At 37.7% G+C, this 16,306-nt stretch overlaps 1 protein-coding gene across 3 annotated transcripts; it reads left to right on the forward strand.

The window, feature by feature from the left end:
• Positions 1 to 7,257: 7,257 nt before the first annotated feature.
• Positions 7,258 to 16,285, forward strand: LOC104611579 (peptide-N4-(N-acetyl-beta-glucosaminyl)asparagine amidase A-like). Of its 3 annotated transcripts, none has more exons than XM_010278707.3 (2): positions 7,258 to 9,685; positions 14,873 to 15,253. In XM_010278707.3, the coding sequence occupies exons 1-2, from the start codon at positions 7,844 to 7,846 to the stop codon at positions 14,909 to 14,911; spliced, it is 1,881 nt and encodes a 626-aa protein (XP_010277009.1). In that variant the 5' UTR covers positions 7,258 to 7,843; the 3' UTR covers positions 14,912 to 15,253. The 3 variants fall into 3 exon arrangements, with proteins under 3 accessions (XP_010277009.1, XP_010277011.1, XP_010277010.1); XM_010278709.3 differs by lacking the exon at positions 14,873 to 15,253 and adding an exon at positions 16,150 to 16,285 and having other exon boundaries at positions 7,260 to 9,685; XM_010278708.3 differs by having other exon boundaries at positions 7,260 to 9,685; positions 14,968 to 15,253.
• Positions 16,286 to 16,306: the final 21 nt, after the last annotated feature.

Consider the following 16,306-nt stretch of genomic DNA (forward strand, 5'->3'; position numbering starts at 1 on the left):
AAGGGAATGAGAGAAAATTGAAGGCTTAAATCAAAATGACTTGCCCCGAGGCTATAACCTATTGAGTATTTAGTTATTTATTTTTTATTTTTTTTTTGAGAAAAAATTAAACAGATTTCATTGAAAGAGACAAAGAGTACATGAGCAGATATACTAAAAAAGAAAACAGCAGAAATACAGAATTACAAGAGGGAAGCTTGTTGCTGTATAAATTTTTTAGGTTTGCTCCAAATTTAGTTAATCCATCTGCAATATGATTCATCTCCCTCGGGATCCACATCAGATTAACATTCAAATTTTCCAAGGAGTCTCTGCCTCTCACAAATAATGGCTCAACCTCCACGGGCCCCCCTCCTTCTCTTTCAGCCATTTGATGGTATTAGCTGAGTCTCCAACCATGCATAATTTCTGAATGTCCAAGGTTTTTATTATTCTGATACCAGTGAGGGCTGCCATCACTTCAGCCTTTCTTGAGTCTGTAATACCTATTGGACCACTGATAGCCCAACAGATCAGTCCCTGTTCATCCCTCAAAAGTCCACCTATCCCAGCTTTGCCTGGATTGCCTGCAACACTCCCATCAAAATTTAGAATCATCCCCGCTTCAATATATGGTATCTGAAGACTTTTGGTTGGTTGAGAGTGATTTGGGAGAAGTAAGATCGTTTGGATATTTCTGTTAAGATCATTAAGGGAGAGGTCATGATATCTCAGTGTTAGCAGCCCATGAATTACAACAGAAGAAGATATCTGAAATTAAATCCTCTAGAGATCTAGATTTGTTTTCAAATATGCGCCCATTCCCCACAAGACCTATCGAGTATTTATAGATGGAAAAAAATTCCATTTCTTCCTTCCTAAGCCAAAAAAAAAACCCTACTCAATGCTTAATTATATTCTTTATTTCTTTAATAATTAAATGCATAACTTCTAAGCTAAGAAAGTTTAGGTTCAATTCTATCTGAACTCACTCATGTTAATTAATATTTAATGTGATTAAAACCCCTATGCGCCCCGTTAAATAAGCCAAGAAATCATTGATACTCATTGGTCACAACTTAACAATCCCTTTTGATCTACCCATTGTAGTGCTAGCTAGATACTTCAGCATCATCCGTATGGTCAAAGCCACATCACATGTATTGGTAGAGTGGCTATAGGCCTTCGTTTTGATCTTCAACATGTTGTAATATCCAATGGTCATGTGACAAGCCATATGTTAATGGACGGTGATTATTTTATGGTTATCTCTATGCAATACTTTCACACCCATAGGCCTTCATTTTGATCTTCAACATGTTGTAATATCCAATGGCCATGTGACAAGCCATATGTTAATGGATAATGATTATTTTATGGTTATCTCTATGTAATACTTTCACACCCAATCATTCACTTGTTTTTCTCAAATTATTATTTTTTTTTTTTATAAAAAAAAATTATTTAATTGTTTATTTAAAAATATTTTTTATGCATAGAGAAACTATTATTGTTGGATTATTCTGGATCCAAATTCCATGACCAAGTGGTTAGATCCTTGGTCTGAGACATTTGTCCCAATCTGGTTAAATTCCCTCCTTTTTGTATGGCAGTTACTTTTTTCTCCTTTTTGTGCAGGTATGGAGCGCCCAAGTAGCAGCCGCTCATCTCTGCACCTTTACGGGTTAATCACTGGTATCAGAGCCGAATGAACCCAAAATAAATTTAGGGTTTTTTGCTGATTGCCATCTCTACAAGATTCATTTAGTCGGATAAGGTCGATTCGAGCAGTAAATCATGCCCAAGCGTTTCAAATCAGTTTCCATATTGCTTTGATTCAAGGATTTCTATCTACGAATCGCCACAAGGCTCAAATCGGGTATTACAAAACCATTTTTTATTTTTGATTCTCTTTTTAACCATTAATTATTTTTCTTTTTTTTTTTGGGTCCTATATCATTTCCGCCAAGGTTGTGAGCTATTGATTTGTCATTTTTTTTAAATATTACTCTGCTAAATTAATTGTTCACTGCTATTTTTGTTGTTTGTATGAGGTTCCGTTCATTGCTATCCAGTTATAAACGAGCTCCATTCTTGGGTTCGAAGTTTTTTTTGCTGACAGGACAGATAGCAAGGTCCATGAACCTGAAAATTGATCAACGGAATTAAGTGTAAACAGCTATTTTCCATTTTTCACACATTTTTTTTACTATTTTTACTCACAAAAACTGCCTGCTACAACTCAAAAGTATTTGCTTCAATTACTTTTTGGTGTGACCAAAATCAATGAGAATTTTTTAGGCTCAAAATTTTCTTTTGTCGGAATTCTTGGCCAAATCAATGACTACCTTGTGCTTTGCATTGGTTGTAAATGAGAGATTAGTTATTCAAATGCTCAAGGCTTTGAGGTTGTATTAGCTACTTACAATACACTAGGATTTATTTTTATTTATTTTTTTCTTCAAGCCTTAATTTGAGGAACCAAAAGATGACTTTCTTTCCCAATGCCATTTGAAGATAGTGGCCATTTGAATGAGGTCGAATGATCGAATGCACAAAATGAGAATGCATTATGAATGTTGTGAACCATATCTTAGCGAGAATCAATTCCCTTATAGGAAAGGAAAGGTATCAAAGAAATTATTAGCAATTGTCCTTTCAGATAAATGTGGCCATTTGAATGTGAAAACACATAGGGAAAGGGAATGTGTTATGGATTCTAGACTTGGACATGTGTACTTGGTTAAGGAAAATCTAATTAGATAAAATGCCAAAAAAAAAAAAATTCCTTAAGAGAAATAGGGGAAATTGTATCTCCAACTTGTTTAATGATTTCTATATCAAATCAATAAAGAAGTAAGTTGGATAACAATGAGCATTGAGTGTACCTTTATATACTATTCATATAGTAAAAATGGCAAAGTTCACATATTTATTAGTTATAAATCTGATGGAACTATTGTTTTAATGGAGAGTAAAAGATGTTGTATCCCTACAAAGCAAAATTCAGGGAGGGTGGACCATTTTTGAAAGTCCTAGTTATAATCTTTTTTTTTTCATTTTTTTTTGTACAAATTCTCATAGTACTTAATCTTACACTTTTGAGTCTAATTACTTTACCTCTTCAAACAAAAGGGTTCCCTTCATTGAGATTAATGGACTATTACATTTAAATAAGCAATCCCTTATGTTGATTTTATTGCCTTTTTTTTTAATCCTACTGTCTTTATAGATGTTATGGAAAACGCATGATATGGTGTGAAACCATAAATAAAATCAAATTTGGGAATTAATTGTTTTTATCAAAACAAAAACCTATAGTGTGTAAATAAATATTGAGGGATCCATAGAAAATTATAAAGCAAGTTTTGTATATCAAGAATACTCAAATAGAAGCAATGATTATGAGGAGGTTTATTATTAATTCCTTTCTTGGCTGGCTCTTTGAATAGTGGGAGAATGTTTATTGTTCTTCCCTTATGTGTAGAGCACATCCCAATTATTATTAATGATGTGTCCATAATCAATATAATATTTGTTTGAAATCCAATTTGAAAATGAAAAATGCTTCTCAAAGAGATAAGGGGGTCAGAACTTTAGATCTTTCAATAACGTTATTTAGAAAAGATAGTTTATATCAAGGACTGCCATGGGAATGGCACTCAAATCTGCCAGATAATATTAAGATATGGCTCCCATAAATGAAGAAATACTGAAGATGAAAAGCAGATCTTGTGCTTAAATCTATAAGTGGCTTATACATATAATGTGTTGTTGGTCATATAAGTAGATACTTAAGGAGACCATTGGAAAGCTATTAAAATAGTACTTGGATTTTTAAAGCCGGTAAAACACTTCAAACTCATATTACTTGGAAGTGTTGGATTAGTGTCATGCTATTTTTGCAGGTGACCCAAATGATAGCAAATTCACCATTGGGTGTTGATTCCTCTTAGGAGGATCAATTGTCTCATCGATGAGCAAGAAAGCAAAGCTATGTACCTAAATTTGTCGTACATACTGAGTTCATTACTTGCAGATTTGTGGGTTCAAAAGCAGTGAAAGTTCTTGATATACCGATGAGAACTATGAAGATACTCAGTTATGCCACCATGGCATGCCTTGAAGTGAAACATATTGATGTCCGGTACCGGTACTTAAATGATGTCTACCAACGGAATAGATCTTGGTAGAATACTTGCCTACAAAATAAATGATTGTTGACCCATTGACTAAACCCATTGCAATTATAAATTATGTAAGGCACGTCAAAGCAATGGGATTGGTTGGCACTTATTCATCACGGGCCTAACTGGCCAAGTGGAAGATGTTGGTAGAGTGGCCATAGGCCCTCGTTTTGATCCTCAACATGTTGGAATATCCAATGGCCATGTGACAAGCCACATGTTGATGGAAGATGATTATTTTATGGTTATCTATGCAACACTTTCACACACAATCATTCACTTGTTTTCTCAAATTATTATCTATATATTTATTTTCTACAAAAAATGAATTTATTTGATTGTTTATTTGAAAATGCTTTTTACGTATGGAGCAGTGTTTTAAAAGGCGTGCATCGGGCGCGCTTGAGGCGGCGAGGCATTTTCGAGAGTAGGCATCTCGCATGGGTCAAGGTGCCTACACTTTAATAAGGTGCTCGCCTCTGCGCCTAAGGCATGCACCTCAGACCAGGCGCCAGGCGGTCCAGGCGCACGCCTATATTTGTTGCCTTTTGTTTTTTAATTTGTTTTTAAATTGACTTTTATAGATAGAATGTGTATAGATTATTTCCTTTTATGTGCCAAAATGGTTGGATATGGTATAGCAAATTCAAAAGAAAGTCACGACCCTCTCGAGAGAAAAAAACTTGCCATGTAAGGCTTCTCAGACTCCCAGTATTAGTCGAAGTGTCAAGCCCTCAGCCCCCACGTTCTTCTTGGATCAACAAATTCAAGCCATCTCTCAATCGAACAGCCACGTTCGACGTTCTATCAGAGGCCATCTCTTAGTCAGACGACCAACAGGCTTTCAGCAATCAACATCAAGTATTTTAGTATTTGTTTCTTCTTTTTTTACACTGAAAACAGGGGTTCCGCCCACCCCCTTCTTCTTCTTCTTCTTCTTCTTCTCCTCCTTCTTGTTCACAGAAAAACAAGGGCTCCGCCCACTCTTGTTACTTGTCTTGTTTTCATTGTCTTTCTTCTAAAATGTTTTTACAGTAAAACAGGGGCTTCACCCCCTTCTTCTTCTTCTTCTTCTTCTTCTCCTTCTTGTTCACAAAAAAAATAGGAGCTAATAATTAAGTAATTAACTTTGTTTTTTGATATTTTCTTGATTTCTTAGAATTTCTACATGTTTTTTTCTATTTTTTTAGTTTTTTTTTAATTTTGTGCGCCTTTTTTAAAAATGCATGCACTTCGCCTTGCGCCTCAGGCTCATTTGGAACCTATCACTTTTTGTGCGCCTTTCGCTTTTAAAACACTGGTACGGAGATACCAATATTGTTGGATTATTCTGGATCCAAGTTCCAGCTCTTATTGGGTCAATGGATATCCATTTGACCTAGTCTAGACTGGATGACCAAGTGGTTAGAGCCTTGGTCAGTATGAGACATTTGTCTCAATCTGGAGAGATCTTAACTTGGTCTTCCCCCCCAAACGTTTAAGTTGGTTAAGTTCCCTCCTCAAAACAATAAAGGGAGCATTGGGCAAAGACCTATTTATATGACTATCATAAAGATAGTAAAATGCGAAAAAGTAAAGATATCTTGGAAGGTCAAGTAACCTCCAAATTTTCGACCCCATCCAGATTTAGCAGTTCTCTCTTGCATTTTGCTTGAGGGATAAATGTCTCGGATCCATATTGTATGGCAACTACTCTTTTTCTCCTTTTTGTGCAGATATGGAGCGCCCAAGTAGCAGCCGCTCATCTCTGCACCTTTATGGTTAATCAACATGTATATAAACAAAAAACAGAAGAAGAAGACCTCCACATTCTAGGAAGATTTTAGGGAGAATGACGGTTCATCCCAGGGTCAGAATTTGTAGGCCCAAAGTACTGTTGGGGTAGGTGCCGGTTCGGAATTGATGCCAATTCATGGGCGGGCGTTGATGCATAGAGTGTGGGTTGTTGACATTTCGAATGTTTATAGCTTTGCAGTGGAAATCAAAAATATGCATTGGGCCTATCTGTTCTTTTCTGAAGATTTTATAGCATGTTTTGAACCATACCACAACCTATAAGTTCAGTTTGGAAGGACTATTATAAATATAAGTTGAGAGAGTGCAAAACCTTATATTTTGTGTAATTTTGTATGTATTTGTATTGTACATATTTGTATTTATACTCCTAAACTGAGGCATAAGTGCAATAGTAGAATGTAAATGTTAGGGTCTGATACAACAAATCGTTTGTGGGAAAAAAGATCAACGATATTTTGTAAATTAGAATCATGTGCAATGGTTTTAGAACACTAACATCCAATAGGGGTAGTGTGCTTCAAAACCAACTAATCCACAAAAGTATATACTATGGAATCGTGTTATCCAAAACCTACATGGATGCATAATTAATTAATGGTCCATTTGGTTTGTGGTGGAATCAAAATCGAAATGGTATATTCCTATATCTTATTTGGTTCAAACGGGAATCGGGATTAGATCTGAAATCAACTGGTATGGGATCTCATTCCCAAGGAAGGGGGAGGGAATAGCCATTCCCTCAAATGGGGGTAATGTCACTCTACCAAAAATGGGAATGAGATTCTGATTCTACCCAACCAAACAATTGGAATTGGAAGAGACTTCCGATTCTGATTGAAAACCCCTATTAATTGACAAGTCCATGCTCACACCGTTCTAACAGCCTCTTACAACCTTGTATTGGGAATATCTCCCATGAAATAAAATACATAAATATGGTGATAATCTCAATGCAAGGCTATAAAGGCTGTTAAAACGGGCTTTGCACTAACCAACACCAAATTCTTAAGGAAAAAAAATGTCTTTCTTTGATAAGGTTCTCCCAAAAAATAATAGTAATCTATAGAATCGCTATCGGATGTCCAAAAAGCCATTGTAGAAGTAGGTGGGCAAAAGTTGAATGTAAAGAGGAGTAGAGGACCTAGTGGGCACAAGCCTCCGAGAGTAAAGTTTTTGCAAAGATTGTTGTTGATTCCTTAATTCCGAGTGAAAATTAAGGCTGTGTTTGGTTTGAAGGAAAAGGTGTCTAATTTTTCATAATATTATTATATTGGATTACATACCTAGAATCCTTTATGATGCATCCTATGGAAATTACTGCAATATAATTTATATAAATCAACCTGTGGTGAAAATGGTTAACGTTGTTCAATTTTTTAAGGATAAATGTATTTTAGTGAAACATGAACCAATAAAAATAAGTACATACATGACATATTTTAAGATGGGTTGAAATTTTGATGTAATGTGCCCTAAAAATTTTTAAATAAAACGTAGTTGGAATCTCGATTCGATAATGAATCAAATTTGGATCGCAATGATATTCTTCTAATGCAAATTCTGAAAAACGATTATTATGTACATCCTACCACATGTGACGGCCAGGCATCCAAGCTCTAAAAATTCATCAATAAAAAGAAAAAAAAATTATCAGTCGGACCCGCCAACAGTAAGTTCGAGTGCGTGTGCGAGTGGCGACAGGAAGATTTCAATTTAGAATGGTAGATTCCATGGGAATTACACACTAGCTCAATTCTCTGCTTCCATTTGTCTAAGGCTATAAGCAACTGCAACTCCTCTTGCTTGCATTTGTTTTCTCCATCTCTCTCTTTGTCTCTGTGTGAAACCGAAATTCACAGAGAGAGCAGGACAAGCTGGCCATGGCTTCATCCTCCTTTCTCATTCCCTTCATTTTCTCTCTCTTCCTTCACTACCCACTCTCTTCCGATGCAGATCTCCACCAAACAAGACTCTTTGGAGCAGAGCTTCTCTCTCACGCAGCCCCCAAAGACGTTCCTGTCACCCGTTTCTTCGAAGTTACCAAACCTATCAAAGTACCCAGGACAGAACCTTGCTCTGTTCTTGTCCTTCAACATGATTTCGGCTACACATATGGCCGACCACCTGTTCTTGCTCAATATACTCCCCCTTCAGACTGCCCATCCCAGAAATTTTCCAAAATCGTCCTTGAATGGAATGCCACCTGTAAAGGAAGACAATTTGATCGCATCTTTGGTGTTTGGTTGGGTGGAGTTGAGCTTCTTCGAAGTTGCACAGCTGAACCTAGAGCCACTGGAATCGTTTGGACGGTCAAGAAGGACATCACGAGGTACTCTTCATTGCTTAAGGACCCCCAAACACTAGCTGTTTATCTGGGTAACCTTGTTGATCGAACCTACACTGGAATTTACCATGTGAATATCACATTCCACTTTTGGCCTGCGGAGGAACCTTTCCGTTTCCATAAGCCAAAATGGGTGAATTCAGTTAATAGGTTTAACTCTCCGGCCGATCTGGTATTGCCCATTTCGCGAAATCTCCCCTTGAATGATGGTTTGTGGTTTCTGGTTGAGAACTCAACGGATGTCCAATTGAAGCAGTTTTCGGTTCCCCGGAATGCTTATAGAGCTATATTGGAGGTTTATGTTTCTTTCCATTCAGATGATGAATTCTGGTATGGGAATCCTCCCAATAATTACATAGCTGCAAACAATCTTACAGGGACACCAGGGAATGGACCTTTCAGAGAGGTTGTGGTTAGTCTTGATGGCACTGTAGTTGGTGCTGTCTGGCCTTTTACCGTGATATATACTGGAGGGGTCAATCCCCTACTATGGAGACCAATCACTGGAATTGGATCGTTTGATCTCCCTTCCTATGATATTGATATTACTCCATTCCTAGGAAAGATTTTGGATGGGAAGCAGCACCAGTTCGGGTTCAGTGTAACAAATGCTCTTAGCGTGTGGTTCATAGATGCAAATTTGCACGTCTGGTTGGATAAAGACAGTAAAAGAACTGAAGGAGAGCTGATTGAGTATAGTACCCAACCTCTTATGCTCACCTTAGTTTCAGATTTCAAAGGGCTTGATGGAAATTTCCTTACTACTGCAAGTAGGTCCATTTTTTCATCTGGGTGGTTGAAATCTTCCCATGGAAACATCACAACCCATTCAAACCAAGACTTCGTCTACAGAAACATGATGGAGTTTGGGAACGATGGGAATCAGCAGATAGTGAACCAGACAATAGATGCTAATACCAGTGTTTATGAGAGGCTCCTATCTGATTTATATTTAATCGATGTATCTCGAAGGTTCCCACTTTATTTGTACACTGACCTTTTGGATCAAGGAAATGGCACCTACGCTTCAGTTTCAAACTTGTCTTTGGGGTTCAACCAGGATATATTTTCACATGGCCCCTTGGGTTTCTCGAGTGGCTTTCTCAAAAATCTGCAGACCGGACAGGGTTCTATGATTGTAAAGGGGAACTTGGTAACCAGTGGTTTGGGAAGCACTCAGCAGGTATATACATACGATGGGACAGATGGATGCTACTTTAGGAATGTCAGCAGTAGAAATTATACCATTCTTTATGATCAAATAAAGCAGCACTGCAACAGAAAACGACACCTCAGCTTGGGCTTTGAAGTCAACAGAAGATCTTTTCCTGCTCGGAGGGCTTTTCTTGCATCAGCTTTACATTATCAAAAGAAGCAGGTTTAGATAATATCAACTTAGTTGATTCTTTGCTTGCTTCAATCTGAGCTGTTCTAGAGGAGCTTTCATACATTTTAATTTTTACTATGCTTCAATTACTTCCATAGATCTATAAGTCGTTCTTTGATATTTTTCTTAGAATCTATTGTGTTGGTGTCCCATAAATAAATGGTTATTTTTCTTATCCAATACTACTGCAAAATACTGAATTTGCAGCAAAAATTAAGTGTTCCTTTTCAACATTTAATGCCATATGTCACCACATCAACAAAAAATCAGACATTATGCTTAAGTTTATTCCCTTTAAGAAGCATTGGTTTCAAGGGCGAAAAAAATCTATAATGTACACTAGTCATACTTGTTTGCCAAAAAAAAATAGGCATATCTTCACATGTCTAGATGTTGTGAATCTGTTAAGCCCAACCTTTTTTGGGGGATCAGGGGATGGGTTTGGGGTGCAAGATAGGGTTGCAAATCAGGTACTCGATTTAAAGATTTTCTGCTGCATCAGGGTTGGACTCGGTCAAAATTTAACAAATGCTTAACCCAACAAGACGGCCCAAATTGCACCCTAGTGAGATGGGGGATCATCTCTTAGCAATAGTGAAGCAACCAAACCAAAATGGGACCATCTCTTCTGCTTCGTCTCCCTCCCCAAGCTTCCTCTCTATTTCCTTCAACATGAGAGGTTCTCTTCTGATGATGATCAGGAACCACCATATGGACTTTTTTCCAGTGATGGGGACATAAATTGAACCTTCAAACACTCCAACTCTTACAGGTAGAGTGCAGATATACAGAGATAATTCCATCATTGCCCACTTTCAAAAGTGATCGTTATGCTGCCATGTTCTGGTAAATGCTGAAAATAGTTGTGGAGAATTGAACCTCAAAACTCTGAAATAAACCCAGCAGACAACTAAGAAATAAGGAAATTCGAAAGGTAAAGTAAGAAATTTTATTGATAATAGAGGAAAATATTACAACAGCTTCCCGATGGACCTCACCACGGGGAAAGCCAGCTTACAAATTCCAAACAGATTGAGGGCAAAGCAGCTGAAAAACATTCTGGTGCTTAAACTCTGGGTTTACAGATAGCCAAGAAGCAAGTTTATTCAAAATTATTATTTCTTAAGCTGTAGCTAATACAACAACAACTAGATCATGAATTTATTGCACTATTGAAATGTGACTGATGCTCACAAGCCTCCTAGGTTTTTTATGTAATCATATGTGATTAGAGATTCCTTTCTATTTTGTTTCAGAAAGCAAAAATTGTTCTAGTTTCTGCTGCACTATCTCTTTTTTGCATGTTAACATGACTAATACAGAGTTTTAATAACAAGGAAAAGTGTAGTAGAGAGAAAGTTTGAACTGAACTAACAAGTGGATATAACTAAGTATAGGATGGTTCTATCTGGTCCAAGGTTGCTGTCCACCTACAAAGGGGACAAATAAGGGCACTGGGTGCTGATATTTGTAGCACTTCTCCAGTAAGCCAAGGTGTATCTCTATCTCTAGAAGTTCTACCACGTGTTAAGTGAACTTTTTACAGGCTTTCATTATGGAACAGTATTGTTTTCAAAAGAATACTTTTTGGTTCTCCTTTTACATTGTTTCATGCATATTGTGCATGTAGATGAGCACTTTCTTTCACCTTTCTTTGTGGCTGCATGAACCTATGAACCTATGAATTTTGGATATTGTAAAGCATATTTGTAAAGAAAAAGTTATTATTTACTGTATGCCAAATTTTTTTTTCTGTTGCATTCACAACAAGATTATTTCTAGTATTTCTCTTATAAAGTAAGTTGGGTTTCACTCGAACTGACTCAGGTTTTCCAATCCTTGGAAATGCATACTCTCCACTAATAATTCTTTCGTTTTATTCACAAGATATGGTGTGGGAAATGGTAATTGAATTGCTTTTTTCAACTGATGTTTGGTTGGGGAAAGTTTCTTGCTATCAAATAACCTCATATCTTTGGACTTGGCCCATAACTGCAATACAAGGAAACCTTGACCTAATCCAACCTCTTAGGGAGTCTGAAGTAGTAGAAACCACCTATCTCCTTGAAGCTCTCAAGGAGTTATACCTGTCCCCTTCCACCCCTGATCATCACATTTGAACTCTCTACTCTTATGGCCAATTCTCTACTAGCTCCTTCAATTGCCATTATATATAGTATAACATGAAAGCTTTTCCAGCACATAGGATTTGGATTTCTTGATCCCTCTCAGGAATAAGGATCTCTTTTTCCTATTGGGAGGTCAGCCTTGGAAAATTAAATACTTGTGATGTGCACCAAAGAAAGGATTTCTCCCCATGTTTTGTATCATGTACCTCCAAGATGGCAAGTCCATTTATCACCTTTATATCCATTGTGTGGAAGCTAGGCAGTTATGGCACTTCTTTCTTAATTTAGTGGGCTACATGTGAGTCATTCCAAGAACTGTTAATGACTTTGGCAATGAAACGGCTGTGAGCTGGGGCAAAGAGGGAGGATCTACCAGAAAGCTATTTCTCATGTGAGACTGTAGAAAGTGTATGGGAAGTGTAGGTGTGGTGGTAAGGCTACGCTTGGGGGTCTCCTTGAAGGATGAAGACCGGGTGCAGGTTGAGGGTTTGGAGATTAGGGTAAATGGAAGTGATAAGGGAGCAGGGTAGGAAGATTGAATGATTCGAATGATCCTCTCATCATGGGATGGACTCTCATTTATAAGGAGGGATCCCGAGGTCCCGAAAGGAAGGCGTTGAAAGAGTTTGATTCCCATTAGGAAAGGGATTATTAGATTCGTTGTTGGTCATTAAGGAGCATTGCTAGGGTTTCGCCGCATGTCTTATGAGATCTCTCAAGGACCGACTTTCCTTTCGTCTGAGGATTCCCATAGTCTGCGTGTGCTACTTCCTTTCGTGACCTACTTAACCAACGTGGCGTTGGTGACGTCACTATCTAACAGGTGTATTTTATTGAACCTTCGTGGTGCCTAATCACGCGCATGACTTAAAGTTGCACGTGCAGTCGATATTTAATTCTGGTTCACAGTGATCCACAGTTCTGTAATAATCTCAGGTTCATCGCAAAACCGTGTGTATCCGAAGTTCATCGCAGAACCGCGGGCGTTCAAAGTTTATCGCAGAACCGCGTACGTCTAGCCTTTGTCGCAGGTTCACATCAGCCAGTGTTTATTCTAACTTGTGTCAAGTACAAGTTTATCGCGGACATGTGACGAGTCGTATGTTCATCACAGTCGTTCGATGAGTTATGAACTCATCGCATGTGTCCATGTGGTACCAATTTAGTGTCTTCTGCACTTTGATGATCTAAGCGAGCACTATATACCTACAGGAAGAAAGAAATAACAGGATCTTCAATGATAAGGCGTTCCCCATTAAGGTCTGCGAGACCAGATTCTGAACACTATGGAGTAACTACGGATAACCTTAGAAGAAACCTGATCACTATTCTACATCACCAGCCACACTGGCCTTGCCCTCGAATCATTACAATGTAACTTCAAACTTCAATTTTATGGCAGCTCTAGGGGGATTCCAGGAGCAGCTGGAATTGGAGGAGTTCTCCATGGGGCAGATGGGAATATCTGTTGTGCTTACAGAGGACCCATTGGCTTTACAAATTCTACTGAAGAAAAAGTTTCTGCTCTCTTAGCTGACCTACAGACTAAACAGCAAGGTTTCATTCCCACTTCTATAGGAGACTCTTTAAACACCATAAGATGGAGCAATTGAATTGGATAGTACCCAGCATCTAGCTCACCTACTGAATGAGATAAAAGACTATCTATTTTCTTCAAGCCCATCTAAGATGGATATCTGGGGGATGAATTGGACACAGCTAGCTAAAGCTGGGGCTCAGAGGGATTCTTTGTATAGTGACAAATCTCTGCCAGAGTAACCTTTGGGCAGATCTTTTTCTATCCTTCTTGTACATCTTCTCATGTACTCCCCTTGATCTATAACACAATTTTGAAACTTAATATTAAAAAAACTGTTAAGTTTCTATCCTTAGATGATTATTGTTTGTACAGTTTAGTTAGTCACATAAGAACCAAATTTTACTAGTTGTATAAGTGGCTTGTGCTGTGCTTGTCCAGGAAACGATTAGTTTGTAACCTGGCCAGTCTATAGAAGTCAGCTCAAGCCACTTTCATAGAAGACCCTGTGGTTTGATGTTCTGCTAAATGTTGAACAGAGGAAGAGTTGTTTCTTTTGGTAGACACTAGAAATATTGTTGAGAGTTGAACTTAAAGTAATCAAGAAGGCAAACGAACCTTATTTGACCTGAATATTACCTTGGAAATATGAATACATTACCACTACTGGTGGATGAAAACTGATTGAACGAGCAGAAATTTCTTTTGGACATGTTCAAAATCCTTCCAATTTTTCATATGTTTATGGGAACATGTAATATCTTTGGATTTCAGAAAGCAGGGGTTTCTAGTTTTTACTGGACTAGCATTTCAAGCATATCTATCAAGGCCTTCAGACCATAGGGCTTCTTCATGAGACACATGATCGATCTCCTAACAGAAAAATGTATCCACTCTGAGATTCTTTTTATTTTCTTTTTTTTTTTTTTCTTTTTTGCGGGGGGGAGACATTTCGTTACCTTCACTCTCAAAATAGTTGAGAGTAGTTATCTCACCAGTGCAGATTACATAGTGGATTTCTGGGCATAGGCTATAAGCCGAACCACATAATTTTGTGTGTCCTCTTTGTTTGCTTTTCTTTATCTCTGTTTTTGTTTTTGGGTGCCATTCAAATCTGTATTTCTGGGTTTTGTGCAACAGGTTCAACTATGATACCAGAAAAACTTGTAACCAATCAACCGGTATCATAGAAGTGATAACCAATCAGGTGGTATTTATCAAAATTCGTGGGAGGTTTTGATTGGTCAATGCCCTTCCGGCAGCATAGTTTTTCCCCAAGTTAAATAGGAAACTCAACCCAAATTTATCACCTGACTAGTTGATCCCAAACAGAATAATAGGTTTAGTTGCTCCATACTTAATATGGGGTAGTCACTAACCAATGAACACATTACAGATTGCAGAAGAGTACTTATAAAATCTCTATCTGCATATTTGCATGATAACTATTAAAGAAGCTAAAAATACACTTCAAAATTAATTAAAATCTCCCCTCCTTACCTTGATGTGAAGGCAACAAAGGAATTGCTTGCATTGGAATCACATTTATGAAGGCTGCATTGGGTTCTCTTCTCCGATTCTTCCAACCCATTTTGATGGAACTGTAGGTGAGTTGAGATCAAGCGCTGGTGTTATTATTTGTGACTACAATGATGGTGTTTGCCCCAGCTATTCCTCTGTCAGTAGCTGAGCCTCCTACCACGGAAGCGTGTCATATTTAGAGGGAATTAATTTGCTCCGCAGATGGGCATCGATAAAATTCATATTGAAGGAGACCGTTTGTAAGTGGTGCAGCTTTTGTTGGTGGATAATATGGATCCATAATGGTGCATCTATAACATAGTTGCTGATTGTAAAATTTAGGCCATATTTGATTCACTGATGTGGACTTCATTCATGGAATTCTTGCTCATTCAGGGTGGTAAGAATGAAGTATACCGAAGTATTTGGTTACAAATCTTGCCATACACCTCATTCTTTTTAGAATGAGAAATGGACCAATATAAAAAGATAAGGCTTGTCTGCGGCATGAAAAAAAATCGTGCTTTGAGCAAACCTTTTGAGTCTTGAGCAAAAGTGGAAAACAAGGCGTTAGTCTCCAAGTTCTCTTGCTCAGTTTCTCGTATTAGCCAAAATGCTAATACTGTAAGCTCATTTAACTGCATTTTGCCTTAAAAATCTTAGAAGTAGGCGTTGCTGTGTATAAAACCTAGTGTATAATTCTTATTATTATTTTATAGCGTCGCATGGGAAAAAATGTAAAACCGTTGCTGTGTATAAAACCGTTTCTTATTATCAAAAAGGTGGTGTCACAGAAACCTGAGGCAAAAGAAAAAAAAGTACAGGCAATTTACTTGAATCAATCCAACCAAATAAAAAGTTAGTTTGAGTAGAATCAAAACGCCTACTTGGCGCTGTGGGGCGGTGTTTATTTGAGAAATGATCATACTACATGATCCTTTCCATCTTTTGTGAAGTATTCTGTTGTGGGAAAGTTCCCCCTGAGCATCATCAATGAAGTTAAGTGTCAAGCTAAAAATAAAAAAAGAAAACCTCCAACCCATCTCTCTTTCCGCCCAAACCAAATACATTCCAAGTCGCATATATGTCAACATCAATCCAACTTTCATAAATCAACTCAAAAAATTGTTTACGAAAAATAAAACTCAGAAAATTATGCCCTTTTCTGAAAACGCCTGTGATGTTACAAAGTCAGGATATGGAAGAGTAGTTTGCTTTCTTTAGACCAGTAAAATCTACTAATTCTTTCTCTGGTTTACATTAAACAGCATTAAAAAATCCACGTCCACGGCAAGTAGGTTGGAGTCAAGCAACAACATTGGTGAATATGTCCAGAAGAGGGGTTCAACCAGATTAGCACTGTGATCAGGAATTTTACGTCTTACACAATTTAGATGTGGTAGCTGGTAGCATACGTCTGACACT

This window comes from Nelumbo nucifera, chromosome 1 (assembly GCF_055504915.1).
Source record: "Nelumbo nucifera cultivar China Antique chromosome 1, China Antique-T2T, whole genome shotgun sequence".
Taxonomy (NCBI): domain Eukaryota; kingdom Viridiplantae; phylum Streptophyta; class Magnoliopsida; order Proteales; family Nelumbonaceae; genus Nelumbo; species Nelumbo nucifera.